Consider the following 15,619-nt stretch of genomic DNA (forward strand, 5'->3'; position numbering starts at 1 on the left):
CCGCGGTGCGCCTGAGCCGCTGCCGCTCCGCGGCGGCTCCAGCTGTGTCTCCGCAGCTCCTATCGCGACTGTTTCCCCAGCCCGGTGCCGTCCCCGGGCCGGCCGGTGCCCCGCTGGGGGCCAGAGAGCGCCGGGGGCTGCTGGACGGCGGCGGCGGCGCCGAGCGGAGCCGGCGGTCAGGCGTCCGCGCGGGACTCCTCACTTCCTGGTCGGGCCAAGATGGCGGGGGACGAGGCGGGAGTGACTCTGGGGCAGCCGCACCTCAGCCGGCAGGACCTGGGCACGCTGGTGAGACCGCGGGGCGCGGACGGGGCTCCGCGGGACAGCCGGGGCTCGCCGGGACAGCCGCGCCGCTGGGGGGTTCTGTGGAGGGGTGCGGGCCGAGCGGTTCCGACCCTTCTGCCGGCCCCGCCGCGGCCGCGCCGCGCTGAGGGACGCGGGAACCCGAGGAGCAGCGCTCCGGGATCGGGCCGAGGGGCAGCACAGCGGGGCCGGGCCGGGGGCAGCGCTCCGGGAACGGGCCGAGGGGCAGCGCTCCGGGAACGGGCCGAGGGGCAGCGCTCCGGGAACGGGCCGAGGGGCAGCGCTCCGGGAACGGGCCGAGGGGCAGCGCTCCGGGAACGGGCCGAGGGGCAGCGCTCCGGGAACGGGCCGAGGGGCAGCGCTCCGGGAACGGGCCGAGGGGCAGCGCTCTGCGGCCGGGCCTCGGGCAGGGGAGGCAGGCGCGGCCGGAGTGGCGGCGCCGGGAGCAGGTCGGGCCGGTCGCAGCGGGTGTGGGGCACCGGGGTGAGGCGAGTGAGAGTCTCGGCGTCCCACCTGTGCGAGCGGAGCTTTTGTAGCTCAGCGGTGGGTGCGCTTTTCCTCTTCTAAGGGCTGTCCTGTTGTGCAGTACTAAAGGCTCTTCCCTCTCCGAAGCAGAACCATAATCTGGCGCTGTGTGTCTCCAGCAGGCTCGGGGGATTGGCTGCCAACCCTGCCTTGGCTGGTTTGCCAAGCAAATTTTCTTGGTTATTAAGACCTACCAAGAATATCAGTTCACAAAATCAGAGCGTGAGTTAGGTTGGAAAAGACCTGTGAGACCACTGAGTCCAGCCTGCGGTGATCTTGCCTGTTAAGCGTCTCTCTGGGTCTGTCTCACTCATTACACCTCTGTGCTGACAAAACTACTCGAAAATCCTGTTGCTGCACCCCCAGCGTTCAGCAAACCAGAACAGACTATTTGTGTGTGCAGTAATAATGTTCGTTGTTCTCCGGGTTTGATCGCGGGAATTCCTTTGTGCTATAATGAGCATGTTGGTCATCTCAGAAAGTTTCTTTACTTCCTCTCATTGTTGACCATCCCATTTCCCAGTCGGAAAAGGCACAAATAGGACCAGCTGGGAAGTCAGCAGGAATTACCTTTACGGCCTATCCTTTTCCATCGGCCCTTGAGTGCTTACAGCTGACTGCAGCTTATTGCTGAGCGTGGCCTTACACCAGTCCTGCCAGAAAAACTCTCCCTGCGTGCACAATTGTACAGGAAGAGTTCTCCTGGTGGCAGGAATTGCATCACGCTGACGTGCTTGTCCCCCGGCCGCATGGTGCCATCTGCAGGGCACGTTCCCATCGCAGGGCAGTGTTTTTCAGTTCGATGTATAAGAAATACACGTTTAATTGTGTGTCTTAAGCGTTCAAGACTTGGTTTGTATTGAACACGAACGTTTCATTTGTGTAATACTTGGGAACAGAAGGGGTGAGCTTACACTGTTGCACAGATGTGTTTATTTGATCAGTGTGCACAGAACCTGCATGTAACAGTGTGAACAATATGTGACTTAGTGTGAGTGTTATTTGTATCTTAGCAAAATATTTGTATCTTGTCCTGCACAGAGGACTCTTCTGGCATCCTGAATTGTGGCTTGAACTGAGCAGCTCATCCATATGAGTTCAGTGCAGGATGGAAAGTAGCTGTTAACAGTTTCAAAAGTAGCACAGAGCAACAAACAGTTCAGTGTATTTCAACACTTGTCTGTTATTTGGACAAACAGCTTTAAAATATTTGAGGAAAAAATAGCCATTAAAAATCCATGTTAATAATGAAGTCTCTGGACCTGCGGACTCCAAAGTGATGGTTGTAATTATATATTGGCTGTAATGGGACCTGACACCAATCAAACAACTCTTTATTGACAAAGCTTTGTTTTTAAAACATCAGTGCAATTCATCGTGTAACTCATTGAAAATTAACTTGAATTTCCCTGTTATGTGTCATTTAGGTTTGGGGGTAAGTTAAGGGTTTGGGGTTTTTTGTTAGAGCTTTTCTTGAGGTTTTTTGGTTTGTTTACCCCCATCTGTAACACTCTGCAGCCAATACCGGTTTACAGTCAGAGGTTTGGGTTGCAGCCTGTACTGATTTACAAGTGGGACTTGGTTCACTTTTTGTCTTATTTCACACACTTAAAAGACTGGAATGCATATCTAGAATTATTTCAAGGAGCTCGCCTGGATTTTTACTGAATAGAACTATTGGATAACTTTTGAGAAAATGCACACAATACTTTCTAAACACTTACATACAAGGTGAATAAATTCTAAAATCTCCCTTATACAGGATGTGACCAAGTTGACGCCTCTTTCACCAGAAGTCATCAGCAGACAAGCAACAATTAATATAGGTAAAAACAAACTTACGAAAAAGAGGGGTGTTAATGTGACTCTTTTTGGTCCTCCTGCAGTAGCAGATGGTACTTATATGGCAACACTTTAAAGATTCTTACATAGTCATTTTAGAAAATTGTCAAACCATTTTGACTTGAAAAGCACTGGTTTTACTTCAGGAACACAGTTGAATGTTGTGGGGAATAGTTGCTAATGCCAAGTTTATTTTCCCTTGAAGTGGAGCATTGAAATGAGTTTCATAAAAATGCAAGGTCTGTCCATTGGGAGCTCAATTTTTTTGTTTCTTTAAACCAAAATGATGACAAACCCCATATATGCTTCTGATGGGGGCTCTGGGTTTACCTGCCATAAATAATTTGGAGTAATTGTGTGTTGATAGTAATGGAGCGCTGCACTAAACAATGGTTTATTGACAAACATTTCCTTTTAAAACACAGGTACAATTGGTCATGTAGCCCATGGAAAGTCGACAGTAGTCAAAGCTATATCTGGAGTTCATACTGTCAGATTTAAAAATGAACTGGAAAGAAATATCACAATCAAGCTGGGTTATGCTAATGCAAAGGTGAGTCATTACTGCAGCAAATACATTGCTGATGTATTTCAGGGTGGGTGTGAGCTTACAGGTAACTAACCCTTGAGGAATTAAACTTTTTTCCAATTCTAAAACGTCACAGATTTACAAGCTGGATGACCCAAGCTGTTCTCGACCAGAGTGTTACCGATCCTGTGGAAGTAGCACCCCAGATGAGTTCCCTACAGATATTCCTGGCACCAAAGGGAACTTCAAGCTAGTCAGGTAACAGCTGTAAAAGACTGGAATAAATTGTGTTTACTTCCCTTTGCATAACTGAGAGCAGTCAGGATTGGGCTGTAAGCTGAATGGGTTGTTATGGCGCATGGGTTGTTCTGGTGGGGGCACCTCTGATCTAAGGTGTTGTCTAAACTGCCTTGGGTGGTACAACAAGATTCTTAGTTCATGCTTATGATAAAATACACAGAGTGCTGTACAAGATTACCTGTGACAGGCAGGCAGCCATTGGGAAACTACTGGTTAAAAGCTCTGTGTTCTTTATCCCACTGGTTTTTTGCTTATAGTAGATTTTTAACATTGTCAGCAAAGCAGCAAATTAGTCCCTTGCTTTTTAGTGGCATACTACTAGGAAACAAGAATTCTTCACTGGATAGGTTTAGGAAGGAACATAGTGAATCAGCTATTATGGTCTGCACAATGAAATCATAAGGTTGGAAATGTAATATTGTTTCTGTAGATAAATCTTCGAAGTGAAGTGCAGTATAACCATGTAACTAAAGATGCATGATTTCCTAAGATTGGAGAATGGGAGATGTCCTTTAAAAGAGATAAGGGAAATCCCATGTGGTGTGTTTGTTAGTTTTTGGGTGGCTGGTGGTAGGTTGGGTTGGTTTCAGTTTTTTTATTCCGGTGCATTTAACTCTAGTCTTATTTACAAGTAAATTGGTGAAATATTAAAGCAATACCTAGTATGGATATGTGGTATTAAATCTTAAAACTCAGGAAAATATTCAGTAGCCATTCAGTCTTTGTGTTCTTTTAAAACTCTCTTGAAAATACTTTAAAGGTATTGCTTCTCGGCATCTGTCTCGAAATGATTATCTGTCTATTTTAAGGATGCTTTTAACTTCTGTGTCTGCCTATTCACTCACATAAATCAGTCAGAGGAACTGTTGGTAATTGGCTTTTGGACTTCTTTTTCATCTTCTCCCACAACAGGCATGTCTCTTTTGTGGATTGTCCTGGCCATGATATTTTGATGGCTACAATGTTGAACGGTGCAGCAGTAATGGATGCAGCTCTACTGTTGATAGGTAACAATTGCTACACAAAAGCAGAGCTCTGCTTTTTAGTATCATGAAGCAACTTTATATGGGCTTTAAAATCTAGTGGGGTGTGGTGAGCAGTTAAAAGAAGTCAATGCATTTGGGATGTGTTAAAGAAAATAAAGTGATGCTATAAGGACAATGTGCTCTAGCAAACTGGGTTGTTTTAAACTAGTCCGGTAGCTGGCTCCGTGGATAGAAGATTAGTTATCTAAGATGAAACCTTGAGTATAGTACAGTAAAATGTATATAATTTCATGGAGATAGATTAGCTGCAAGTGCATTTTGAGTTTCTCTGAAAGTTCAGTTTCCTTTGAATATGTATGTAGTCTTTGCCATCCAGGAGAGTCCACAAACAGCAGTACAAACAGTAAACCCAGAGGAATACAGGCAAAATTAAGGTACAGGAGATTGAAGTTGATTCAGGCAATTTTTGTTCTGATTTTTGTACGTCTATGGAACATTAGTCATTTCTTCCACCTCTTTAGCTCTAGAAAGTTGTATGATATTTCTTGAAAGGTAAATTGTCCATTATGCTGCAGTCAGTACTGAGATGTTTGAAGAGCTAAAGGACGGAGTGAGTCAAATAGACACAAGTTAGCCTGTTAATATCTTTGGAAATTTTAGATAGGTGTTTCTTCTGTGATCAAGAGGAATGAGGGAACCACTCTGGCAACCTCTCACCTGTCATACATTGTGTGGATGCTACAGCCAGCAGTCGTGAGGGAGAATAGGTGCTTATTGACTTGATTGCTTCACATGTAGCTTACTGAGAGACAACTGTCTTTTTTGTTTGTTGGTTTTTATAAAGATGCAGTAGAAAGTAGATGTTCCTATCTGTAGAAGTCTTTTCTATCTTTATAGTTTCTATATTGCAGTCACTTCTCTTCTTTCAGCTGGTAATGAGTCATGCCCTCAACCTCAGACCTCAGAACATCTAGCTGCTATAGAAATCATGAAACTGAAGCACATTTTGATTCTACAGAATAAGATTGATTTGGTGAAGGAGAGCCAGGCTAAAGAACAGTATGAGCAGATCCTTGCATTTGTACAAGGTAAGTTTTCAAGAGCAAAAGTCCAGTGAGTGGTGGAAATGTTGAGATATGGACACAGTGGTTTTCTGTGTTTATAGAAAAGCTTTTCTTACACAATGCTGATGCACATAGTCTGCTGTTATGGAAACTAGACCACTGGAGTTGTGCTTCTGACCCCTTTCAGACTGTTTAAGCACAAGAGTGGTGATGCTGTTGGTCAGAGCTCTTGATGTAAAACTGGTAGCAATGGCTCTTATCTGGTAGCTTTCACTACATTTGTGGTTTCTTCCTGGGTTGTTTCTTTGGTAGAGATTTTGCTGTGATTTTACTGCAGCGCAGGAAAGAAGGAAGCAATACTTGTTAGAGGCACCTTGTAGGTATAAATGTGTTAATTTCTTTTATCTAATCACAAAAGATTGGTCTTTCATGTGTCTCTGTAAATCCAGTTCGAGCAGTGTTATCCTACTCTGTCTGTAAAGTTCTGCTGAACTTTAGGGCTTTGGGTTTCATCTTTCCCAGGAGCTTCCACTGCTTTCCATTTATCTGCATTAGCTGGGGTATGTGACAAGCTGCAAAGCTGGATTGTCACCCTCAGAAGTAGCCAGTGGGTCTTCTTTTTTTTGTAGTTCTTAATTGTTTCCTTGCAAAAGCTGTTCATAACAGCTCTGTCAGAATGGCATGATGTGTAAATTTGGAGTTTGAGAACTGGAGTTGCCACAAGAAACACAGATATAATTAAAACTAATAATATTAAACAAACCTGGAAAACTAAATGCATCCTTTCATAAAATTAGGATTTTTCTAAAATACATACTTGCGTTGCAAAACTGGGAAGATCTAGATCATTAAATTGACAGGAAATCAGTCAGATGAAATCTGACTGTAACATTAGTCCTGATGTGTCACACACTGAGATATCCAATCTCCCTGAGGAAATCTTAAGAATATTTCTGATCACAATGGAGGAAGTGAATTTTCCCTTAGAGTGGAAAATTATCTTGCACAGTGTTCAGAATGCCTTGAAAAGTAGGTGTGGCTGGTTTGAGCTAAAACACTGAAGGGAAGGATAAATGCTCTGATGGTGCTTTGGGAAATACACATAAAACAAACCATGAAATTCACTGGTGTTTTTAACAATCACAAATCGCTTGGTCACGTTGCTGTAAATGCTCTTAAAGCCTGATGTTGAACTTGATTTTGTTGTAGGTACAGTTGCAGAAGGGGCTCCAATAATTCCCATCTCAGCACAGCTGAAATACAACATTGAGGTAGTTTGTGAGTACATAGTGAAGAAAATCCCAGTCCCTTTGCGAGACTTCACATCTGAACCAAGGCTCATTGGTATGTAAATGCTCAGCTCTGGGCTTGGGTGGCCAACCACTCACTGAAGGCATCTACACTTAGAATGGCACCTTGCTGAGTGCCCTAAAAAAAGGTGGACTCTAAAAGAGTATTTAGGGCACTCTTATTTTAAAACTTGCATATTTTCTGGAAGCTGTATTGTTTGTACTCTTACTTGCTGTTGGTTTTGTGTGTATGCTGTGCATATGACAGCACTAAGATGCAATAGAGATGAGAAATTTATCTGGATCTTAAAAACATTCCTTTCATTGTTATGAATTTAATTTTGATTTTAAAAATTACAGACAAACTGATTAATTTGATAATTAAATTATTTCCATGAAAATGTTACAGATAGTTTGGTCAGATTTTTTCTGTTAGTTTCTTGTTCCCTGGATATAATTGTCAAAGTCTCAGTTCTTCTCCAGCATATTATGAAATTCAATCCCACTACAGTGACTTAATTTGTTTGTCTTTTTATCCAAATAAACTATAGGAGTCCTACAAAACATACTCAGAATGCTTAAAAATTGACCACATTAAATCAAGGTCACAGTATTCACTATGACTGCATTAAACCAAGGTTGTGGTATTCACAGTGTCAATTGTGAATATTGAAGGGGTTTTGTAATGTAGTTGATTATTACTTTTTTTTTTAGATACTGATGGTTAAGTTACTTTCTGTTATACAAAAACAAAAATTATGTATATGAGCACCCTAAATGGTTTTGAGAACAAAATCAACTGTATACCTAAAAATTGGGATTAAAATCATTATGATTGTAGTATTTATAAATATGTGTATACTTTCATAAGAGTAGAGAAGCAATCAGAGTTGCTAAAGAAAGACACTATTTTAAAATCTGATATTAAAAATAAATCTGATTATGGTCTATTCTTTTCAGTAATTAGATCTTTTGATGTCAACAAGCCTGGCTGTGAAGTTGATGACCTTAAGGGAGGAGTAGCTGGTGGCAGTATTCTAAAGGGTGTCCTAAAGGTAACCTCTTTCTTGACTGGAGATTTTTAGTTGCAGTAATGAGTAGAACTTTTCCATGCTTAGTACAAAATGAATCTATATAATGAATTTGGTTTTTAAACACAAATACAGTCAGGTGGCACTTACCCTTCCTGTCTGTACCTCATTTTTATTTTCTAGTTTTAAGATACCAGAACAAGAAGAACTGGTTTTAATTTTTTCAATATATTTTTGTTATTGTAATCTAACCTTCTGCTAATAATGAGACTGATTTAATCACTTACAGAAATTGAAGGAGCTATTTTTTTTTTCCTGTCCTACCATTTTCACTTGCTGAATTATTGCAGAGAAGAGCAGAAGAACTTCACAACTACCTCAGGAGTGTGAGGGGGTTCTCACAGGTTTCACTTCCCCATTTAAGAATTCTGCATATTTTGATTTTCTTATTTTGCTTGCTTTCCATCGATAGATGAAAACTTTAAAAGTTGCTCGGCTAGGCTGGAGGGCAGACTACATCTTTGGACATTTTTATACAGCTTGTGTTTTCTTTGTTTTGCAGTGTATTGATGCTCATCAGTTACGAATTAACTCCATTTCTCTCAGGGCTGAAATATTTCTAAATTAAATACAACATTTAATGATTTAACTAAAATTTATATGTTGGAATTATTGTAGATAAAGATTCTTTCCTAAAGCAGTTTTACAAATTGTATTGAAAAGAAAATCACTTGTTACGTGGGCTGTAAGCATTGTTCAATTTGCAGATAACAGTGCAACAGAAATCCTGGAAGGTTTACAGTAGCCCACAGCCAAGGACTTGTATAAAAAGTAGATCTTGGGATATGTAGGTTTTATCTGTGACTAGTTAGCTTTGTGTTCCCATGAAACAGCCAGTTAATCCCTTTTTCACATTTGTAATTAGGTGGGCCAGGAGATTGAGGTGCGACCTGGTATTGTGTCCAAGGACAGTGAAGGGAAACTCATGTGCAAGCCAATCTTTTCCAAAATTGTGTCACTCTTTGCTGAACACAATGATCTACAATATGCTGCTCCAGGAGGTCTTATAGGTAAGAATATTGTCTTATTGAAAGATTTGTTCCTTCATGCTTATTGAAAACACTTGGTTTCATTCAGCAATGAATGTCAGTGTAATCCACAAAGATACTATGAGCAGTTTAAAATAATTCATATAGAGAGAGGCAGGGTTGGTGTGAAAATTGGATATTTAAAAAATAAATGGTTTTCCTGAATGTCACTGGTCAATGCAGATAAACTTGCACTGTTAGCTGTACCAGCTTTAACAGTAGAATTCATCTGTTTAGACAGAGCTCACAGTCTTACTGACATTCTGAAAATGCTGTCCAGATAATAGGGAATTCCCAGTACATTTTCAGTTTGCTGCTTTTAGATCTCCTTCAAATATTTTAATACATAAAAGCGACAGCTACCCTTCAGTTACTCTCTGTGCCTTTCCTTGTTGTGTTGTAGGTGTTGGCACCAAGATTGACCCAACTTTGTGCCGAGCTGACCGAATGGTGGGCCAGGTGCTTGGTGCAGTTGGGGCACTGCCAGAAATATTTACAGAGCTAGAAATTTCCTATTTCTTGCTGAGGCGACTATTAGGGGTGCGCACTGAAGGAGACAAGAAAGCTGCAAAGGTCTGTACCCCTTCTTTTGTTTTTCCTGATTTTGCTGCTTGTGCTAAGTTTCATTAATGAATACATTTCTTTCATCTTATGTAGCAATTTTGTCTCCCCTTTGAAATAAGCTTGTCAGTAAACTAATCTGCTTCTTTATTACAAGAATGCTTTTCAGAGGAGTAGGAATTCATATCAGAGTAATTTAAAATAGCATAAAGTATTTATGTGTCTAAGTGTTCTTCTAAACATACTACTAGTGTTTTTTCCTTTGCTATCACCCTATTCATTTGTGCAATACTGATCTACTTCCTATTTACATGCTTTCTGTAGATTTTCTCTCTGAAGAACTTTTTAAAGCTAAGTATTTTTGACATACTGTAGTTGAAAAGAAACTGAACTTGAGGCACAGCACAGACTTCTGTTACATGATCTGTTTTACACAAATCAAGTAAAAGATCGTAGTTTCCCCAGTTAGCATTTAAGTCTATAAACTGCCTCATGCCACAGTAAGTAAAGTGCTTCAGCACTCTCTTATCCCGTGAAATGAACCATTTTTGACATTTTTTTTGTATGTAGGCATAAGAGAAGTGAGAATATAGAAATTAATTAAAAGAATGGTATAGCATCACAGTTTGTAGCAGTGTGTGTGACTGTGCTTTTAATACAGTATCTGCAATCATCAATATATTTTATAGAAAATGTAGAGAAATCCCAAGAAAATACATCTTGGGTTCTTCTGAACCCGAGAACTGAAAGAACTACACGTACAACATCTTTATGTGTTTGTCCTTTTGCTTATAAACCTTTATCCATTGGCAGTGCTGTGCATGGTTTCTGTGTGTGTATATTTACAGTATTTCTCAGCTGTATCTTTGTTTTGTGGCAAGAATGTCACAGAAGATGCTTTATGCTGTCTATGGTATTTTTTTTAGTACTAAAGTTTATGTTTCAGAGCTTTGTGTGTCTGTCTTCAGGTGCAAAAATTATCAAAGAATGAAGTTTTAATGGTAAACATAGGATCCTTATCTACTGGAGGGAGAGTCAGTGCAGTAAAGGCTGATTTGGGGAAGATTGTGCTAACTAACCCTGTATGCACAGAAGTGGGAGAAAAAATTGCCCTGAGTCGAAGAGTTGAGAAACACTGGCGGTAAGTTGGTGCTAAATTGGTAGAGTACCTGGCTGATATATTGTTAACAAAAAATACATGAATTTGGTTTTGTTCTGGAATAGGTAAGTGCATGTCTGTTTTAAAAATGCCTAACAATTCTGCTAAAAATTCTGCTGACATATTGGCATCATTATCCTGAAATGCTTCCTTTCATTGCTGGCCTCTTTTTTTTAAACAAACATTGTGATTGGGTGGGTACCTATTAGTTAACAGACAAGGAAACACCTCAGGGTCCTGGTTTGTTGCCAAAACTGCCATGCTGTGAATTGAGCTCACAGCAGGCCCTCTTGGCAGAGGGAGCTGGAAGTTCTAATAATGCTAAGCCAAAGCCTGTCTTTATACACACATTAATCAGTGGTGTTCTACCCACGGAGCTGGACGTGATTTCCAGTGCAACCTGCAAGTAGCAGCAGGGGAATGAAGGGGGGATGTTCTAAGGTTCAGGCATTTTATGTACTATGAGCAAAAAAATAAATTATCAACTGGATTGACCCATTCAGATTACAAATATAAAATGTCTGCCTGCACAGAAGCATCTGGAGGCTGACAACTATGAACAGAGTCGGTTGATGATTCATTTAATCATAGTGCCAGACTCTTTTTTAGATGATTACTATACTGTACCTGTTACGTGTTTTGTAAGACCCCACAAAGAAGAACATAAGGATATTTAGATTTCTTGGCTCTGCAGAGCCCTTGTAGTATAAGAGAACACAGCCATTTTTACAAGGAATCTCTACGAAAAGGAACCAAGCTTTAAATATCCATGGATGCGTGTTTCTTTTTCAGATAACAAGAAGGCATAGACAGGAATTTAGTGCTTGCTGTCTCAGCAAGATGACAAATTAGGGAAGAGATTTTTCCCTGAAAAATAAATCAAACCAAGGCAAAAGATAAAATGTCTTGAACAGGAGAGGGGGAAATAAAGGCAAGACCAAAATCAGGTAAATGAGAAGGAAGAAGAGAAACTATACTGGAAATTATGCCTCTTTTTTTTTTGAGCTACAGACTGATAGCCTGTGCAAATTTTAGTATGTCTTTTGTTGCTTCTGTAGATTACTTCCCAGTTGAAAACCATGACCCTATTTTGCCCCAGAACCTACCTGTCTCTGGATTATGGGGTGGGCAAGAAGTGGCAGCCTGATGTAAAGATAGTTTTGACAAAGTTGACTCCTATGCTGTATCAAAAAGACAGAGACAATGTAAGGAGACTAGAAGTTGAGAAAAGGGAAATAAGGCAAACTGGGAAGAACAGCATAATAAAATCCAGTTGGAGTAAAGATAATATACAGTTTGTACTGAGAAAAGGAACTTGCAGCCTGAGGTAATGGAGTACTGAAAATATGGAAGAAAGTGAGAAAGCAAGAGGCAAAAAGGAGGTATAAAATAGACAGGAAATATATGGAGGCATAGAAAGAGGTTAAACAGCAAATGGGATACACTAGTGGTTCCAAGGATCAGTGAATTCAAAGGTTGACGAGTTATGACCTATGGTTACAGTACTAAAAAGTGGGAAATGCTGAGTTAATATACTTCAGTTCCTTTGGTGGTGTCCCAAGACAGGCTCTACTGCTTAGCAAGTTAAATAGAGGTGCAATTGAGATGTGTATCTCCTTCCCAGAAACTGGAAGGGTGTTGAAGACAGTTGTATTAATAATATGGACTGCCTGCTGACTGTGGAAATGAACATACTCTGAATTTCTTTTTACAAGCACATTTTTCTGAGGAAACAGTGGCCTATTAAAAAGGCCTTAATTTTACTGAGTATAAGTAGTAGAACTTGCATGAGAGTTGAGTTACTATCATAAGTTACATATTCATTGAGAGTTACAGCTGTTTGTAATCTTACTGCTCATCTTGTCTGAATTTTAATTTTCGTTTCTATTTGAAAGTAATGCAGCACTTCTGCATAGGTGAAAATTGTGAACAGATTTACAGTCCCCTGGGACAACATTTTCAGATTTTCAGCTTATTGTTCAAGGGTACATCCTTAGCTGGTTACAGATCTCCTCTGTCTCTCACCCTTTTCTATTCTGTGTTTCCACTAACCAGTCTTAGATCCTGTAGGATGTTTTGGGTGGGAGACAAGTGGAGAAAATGCAAAATGTAAGAAGTGAAGGCATAAGAACGACAGAAGGATGTTGACTTATCTAGGATATTTCTGCCTACTTGTTAAAAGTAATATAAACTGTTTTTCTGTTTGCAGTTTAATTGGTTGGGGTCAGATCAGAAGAGGAGTGACAATCAAGCCAACTGTTGATGATGACTGAAGAACAAAAGAGTGCTTCATTTTTAAAGATGAAGTGCCTATTTCTATTTCGGAGGGGGTGTATTTTCACAGTGGAATTGGAAGCTGTGCAAACAGTATTTTTGAGTTGTATGGCTGTCCTCGTACATTTTATTGAATTTTACCCTCTTACTAAAATACTAGTCACTATCACCATTAAAAGTGTAAAAGAATTGGCGTAGAAGTGGGTTTAATTATCCACACTTTAGTAGAAATTAATTGTACATGTCTCATGGCATGTCTAATTTATGTTATTTTGTGTTTCAGACATATCTGTTTAATATCAGTCAAAGCAGCCCCAGTGTAACACACAAACCATAAATCTGGTATTGAAATAAAATATTGCTTATTTTCATTAATTCATACAGTTTTTCTGAGTAAAAAAAGACTGCAGTGATTGTTCAACCAGTGCAACGATTAAAAGCAAAAAACCAAATACTTCTTGGAGGACTAGTACCTTTTCTGCACAACATCTTGTTTTGTTTAGACAGCTGTTTACAGCAAAAAACTTTCTAGCTTTGTTTCTATGGTTCTGATTTTAGGATTTTGCAGTATTACACTTTGTGATTAGGACCGCAGTGCTGACTGACTTAAAGTTGTCACTTCTGATATTACAACATGTTTTCTTAAACCCCCAAAGAAAAACTATAAGTAAACTGGATCTGAACTGGCAGTACTGGTTTTGGCCTATTTTAGTATGGATTTATGAAAAGAATGTGATTAATTTGAAACGTAATGGTTTGTCATCATGGAACTCTGTGTGGGTGACCTGGGAGCTCTTTATATGGTAGGAATAAACTACTTACTTCAAAATTATGTTGAGCAAATATAAAATACCTGGAACAGCCTGTAGAAGGGAATGATTATGGATGGGGGTGAGGTAGTGGTGGTGGAATTCTGAATAAGATGAGGAAAAAAGGTGTAAAACCACTTTTGCTCAGCTAGCCTGGATCACACTCCTCAGGAGAAAACAATGTAATAAAGTTACTGTAGGGTGCTAATACTTTAATCCATTTAGATTTCATTTCTTCATTTGTACTAATATACATAGTTCTAGCTATTTTATATACTAGAGTGTTTAGCAAGTCATGCTACTTTCCATATTTTTATACAAAGTATGGTGTTTGTTTTCAAAGCTTGTTTTCGGTTGTATTCAATATCTTCAAGGGCTTTCTAAAGGTAAACACCATTTCACTCATCAAAGTGGACTTCAATGAAAAAGCTTGAGTTTTGTTCCTGATTTTGCACTGTATTTTGTGTTCCCTTATTCCGTCTACATTCCTGTACTCGGTTTCTCATTTGTACGGTACGTCTATCTCGCATGGTGCTGAGAGTAAATGCATTAATTTTTGTATAGTCCTCCATTTTAAAAGCAAGAGTCAGCTGTAGTTCTCTCTCACTCGCTTGGTACTTGAGCAGTCTACAATCTTAAATGTGCCTGTTTCAAGAACTGCATCTTCCATGCTTTGGAAGTTTATTTCCATAACTCTGAATTCTAGGAAATAGGATTAACTTCAGCGTTACCTAGTGTGGGAGCCATGAGGGTGAGCACAAAAGAGAAAGTGAGTTACCACGGAGTGCTTGGGTGGCACCACCACCAGGGTGAAATCTAGCCCAGAAGGTTCTTTGTCAGTGCACTGCACCTGTGGGTCTAATGAAACACACATGCTGAAATGCTGCTGAGAAACTGGTTAAGCACCCATAGACATTTTTAGGCATTCAGGTATTTTGGAGCTTAGGCCTTAATCTCTTGGTCTGCAATTAGAATACAACTGCCATAATCATTCCAAAGCATTTAGTGTACTCTGTCACTTGGGTAGTTAACACATGCAAAGTACTGGTATCATCCTCGTGCATCCTTCCAGCTAAACAGCCTGAGGTTGCTCCTTAATTTAGGTCTAAAAAGTGACTTCATACTTCTGTAGCTGATAGCACATACCTACCTGATAAAGCTGATATTAGTAACACTAAGAAATGCTTTAGCCAAGTGTCTTGTTCCCTTCGTTTTTCTCATGGGGGCACGGGGACTGGTGGGAATTAGAGAGTAGCAGCAGGGAAGGGAATTCTGCTTCTGACCCCGTTGTGCATCAGCTTGCTTTCACAGGGGCACTTCCAGGCTGGGCGAGGCCCTTGGAGCAGCTGCATCCCTCTCCCAAGGCAGTTTCTCAGACTCTGGACTCTGCTTCCTTCTTGTGGTGGACCTACAGCTGTTATTTGTGCACACTGTGCCACACACAGCGCTGCCCAAGGGTGGTGTGGTGCCTGTGGAACAGGGCCTGACCCAACATCTGTTCCCAATCCTTTCCAAGAGGAGGAGGGAGGTCAGGGGCATGAATAGGTACGGTCTGAGGTGTCAGCTGGGATGTACAAATGACATAAACAGTGTGCTGCATATCCTGGGACAGACACCAGGGTTAGGGGCTGGGGGCAGGTCACATGCAGAGTTCTTTTTTTGCCACCAAAACGTTACATTTCCTCTAACTGGAAAGCTTTGACTGCTGGCTGAGTGAAGAGTAATGGGATGAGTAATGGGATTTTGGGACTTGAATGAACATATGAAGCACATGACTGCAGCATCGGAGAGCCAAGTATGAACAGTGTAAGTGTAAATATATTATGTGCTGATGTGTCTGTTCCACCCACTCTGCAGTC

At 40.7% G+C, this 15,619-nt stretch overlaps 1 protein-coding gene across 1 annotated transcript; it reads left to right on the forward strand.

The window, feature by feature from the left end:
• Nucleotides 1–130: 130 nt before the first annotated feature.
• Nucleotides 131–13,326, forward strand: EIF2S3 (eukaryotic translation initiation factor 2 subunit gamma). Its single transcript, XM_050333323.1, has 12 exons — nt 131–288; nt 2,591–2,654; nt 3,096–3,223; nt 3,336–3,457; nt 4,412–4,506; nt 5,415–5,573; nt 6,759–6,893; nt 7,799–7,893; nt 8,795–8,939; nt 9,361–9,530; nt 10,487–10,659; nt 12,887–13,326. Exons 1-12 carry the CDS (start codon nt 220–222, stop codon nt 12,948–12,950), a joined length of 1,419 nt encoding a protein of 472 aa, XP_050189280.1. The 5' UTR covers nt 131–219; the 3' UTR covers nt 12,951–13,326.
• Nucleotides 13,327–15,619: the final 2,293 nt, after the last annotated feature.

The sequence above is a fragment of the Myiozetetes cayanensis genome, unplaced genomic scaffold (genome assembly GCF_022539395.1).
Source record: "Myiozetetes cayanensis isolate MyiCay16 unplaced genomic scaffold, myiCay2020 scf5-8, whole genome shotgun sequence".
NCBI lineage: Eukaryota > Metazoa > Chordata > Aves > Passeriformes > Tyrannidae > Myiozetetes > Myiozetetes cayanensis.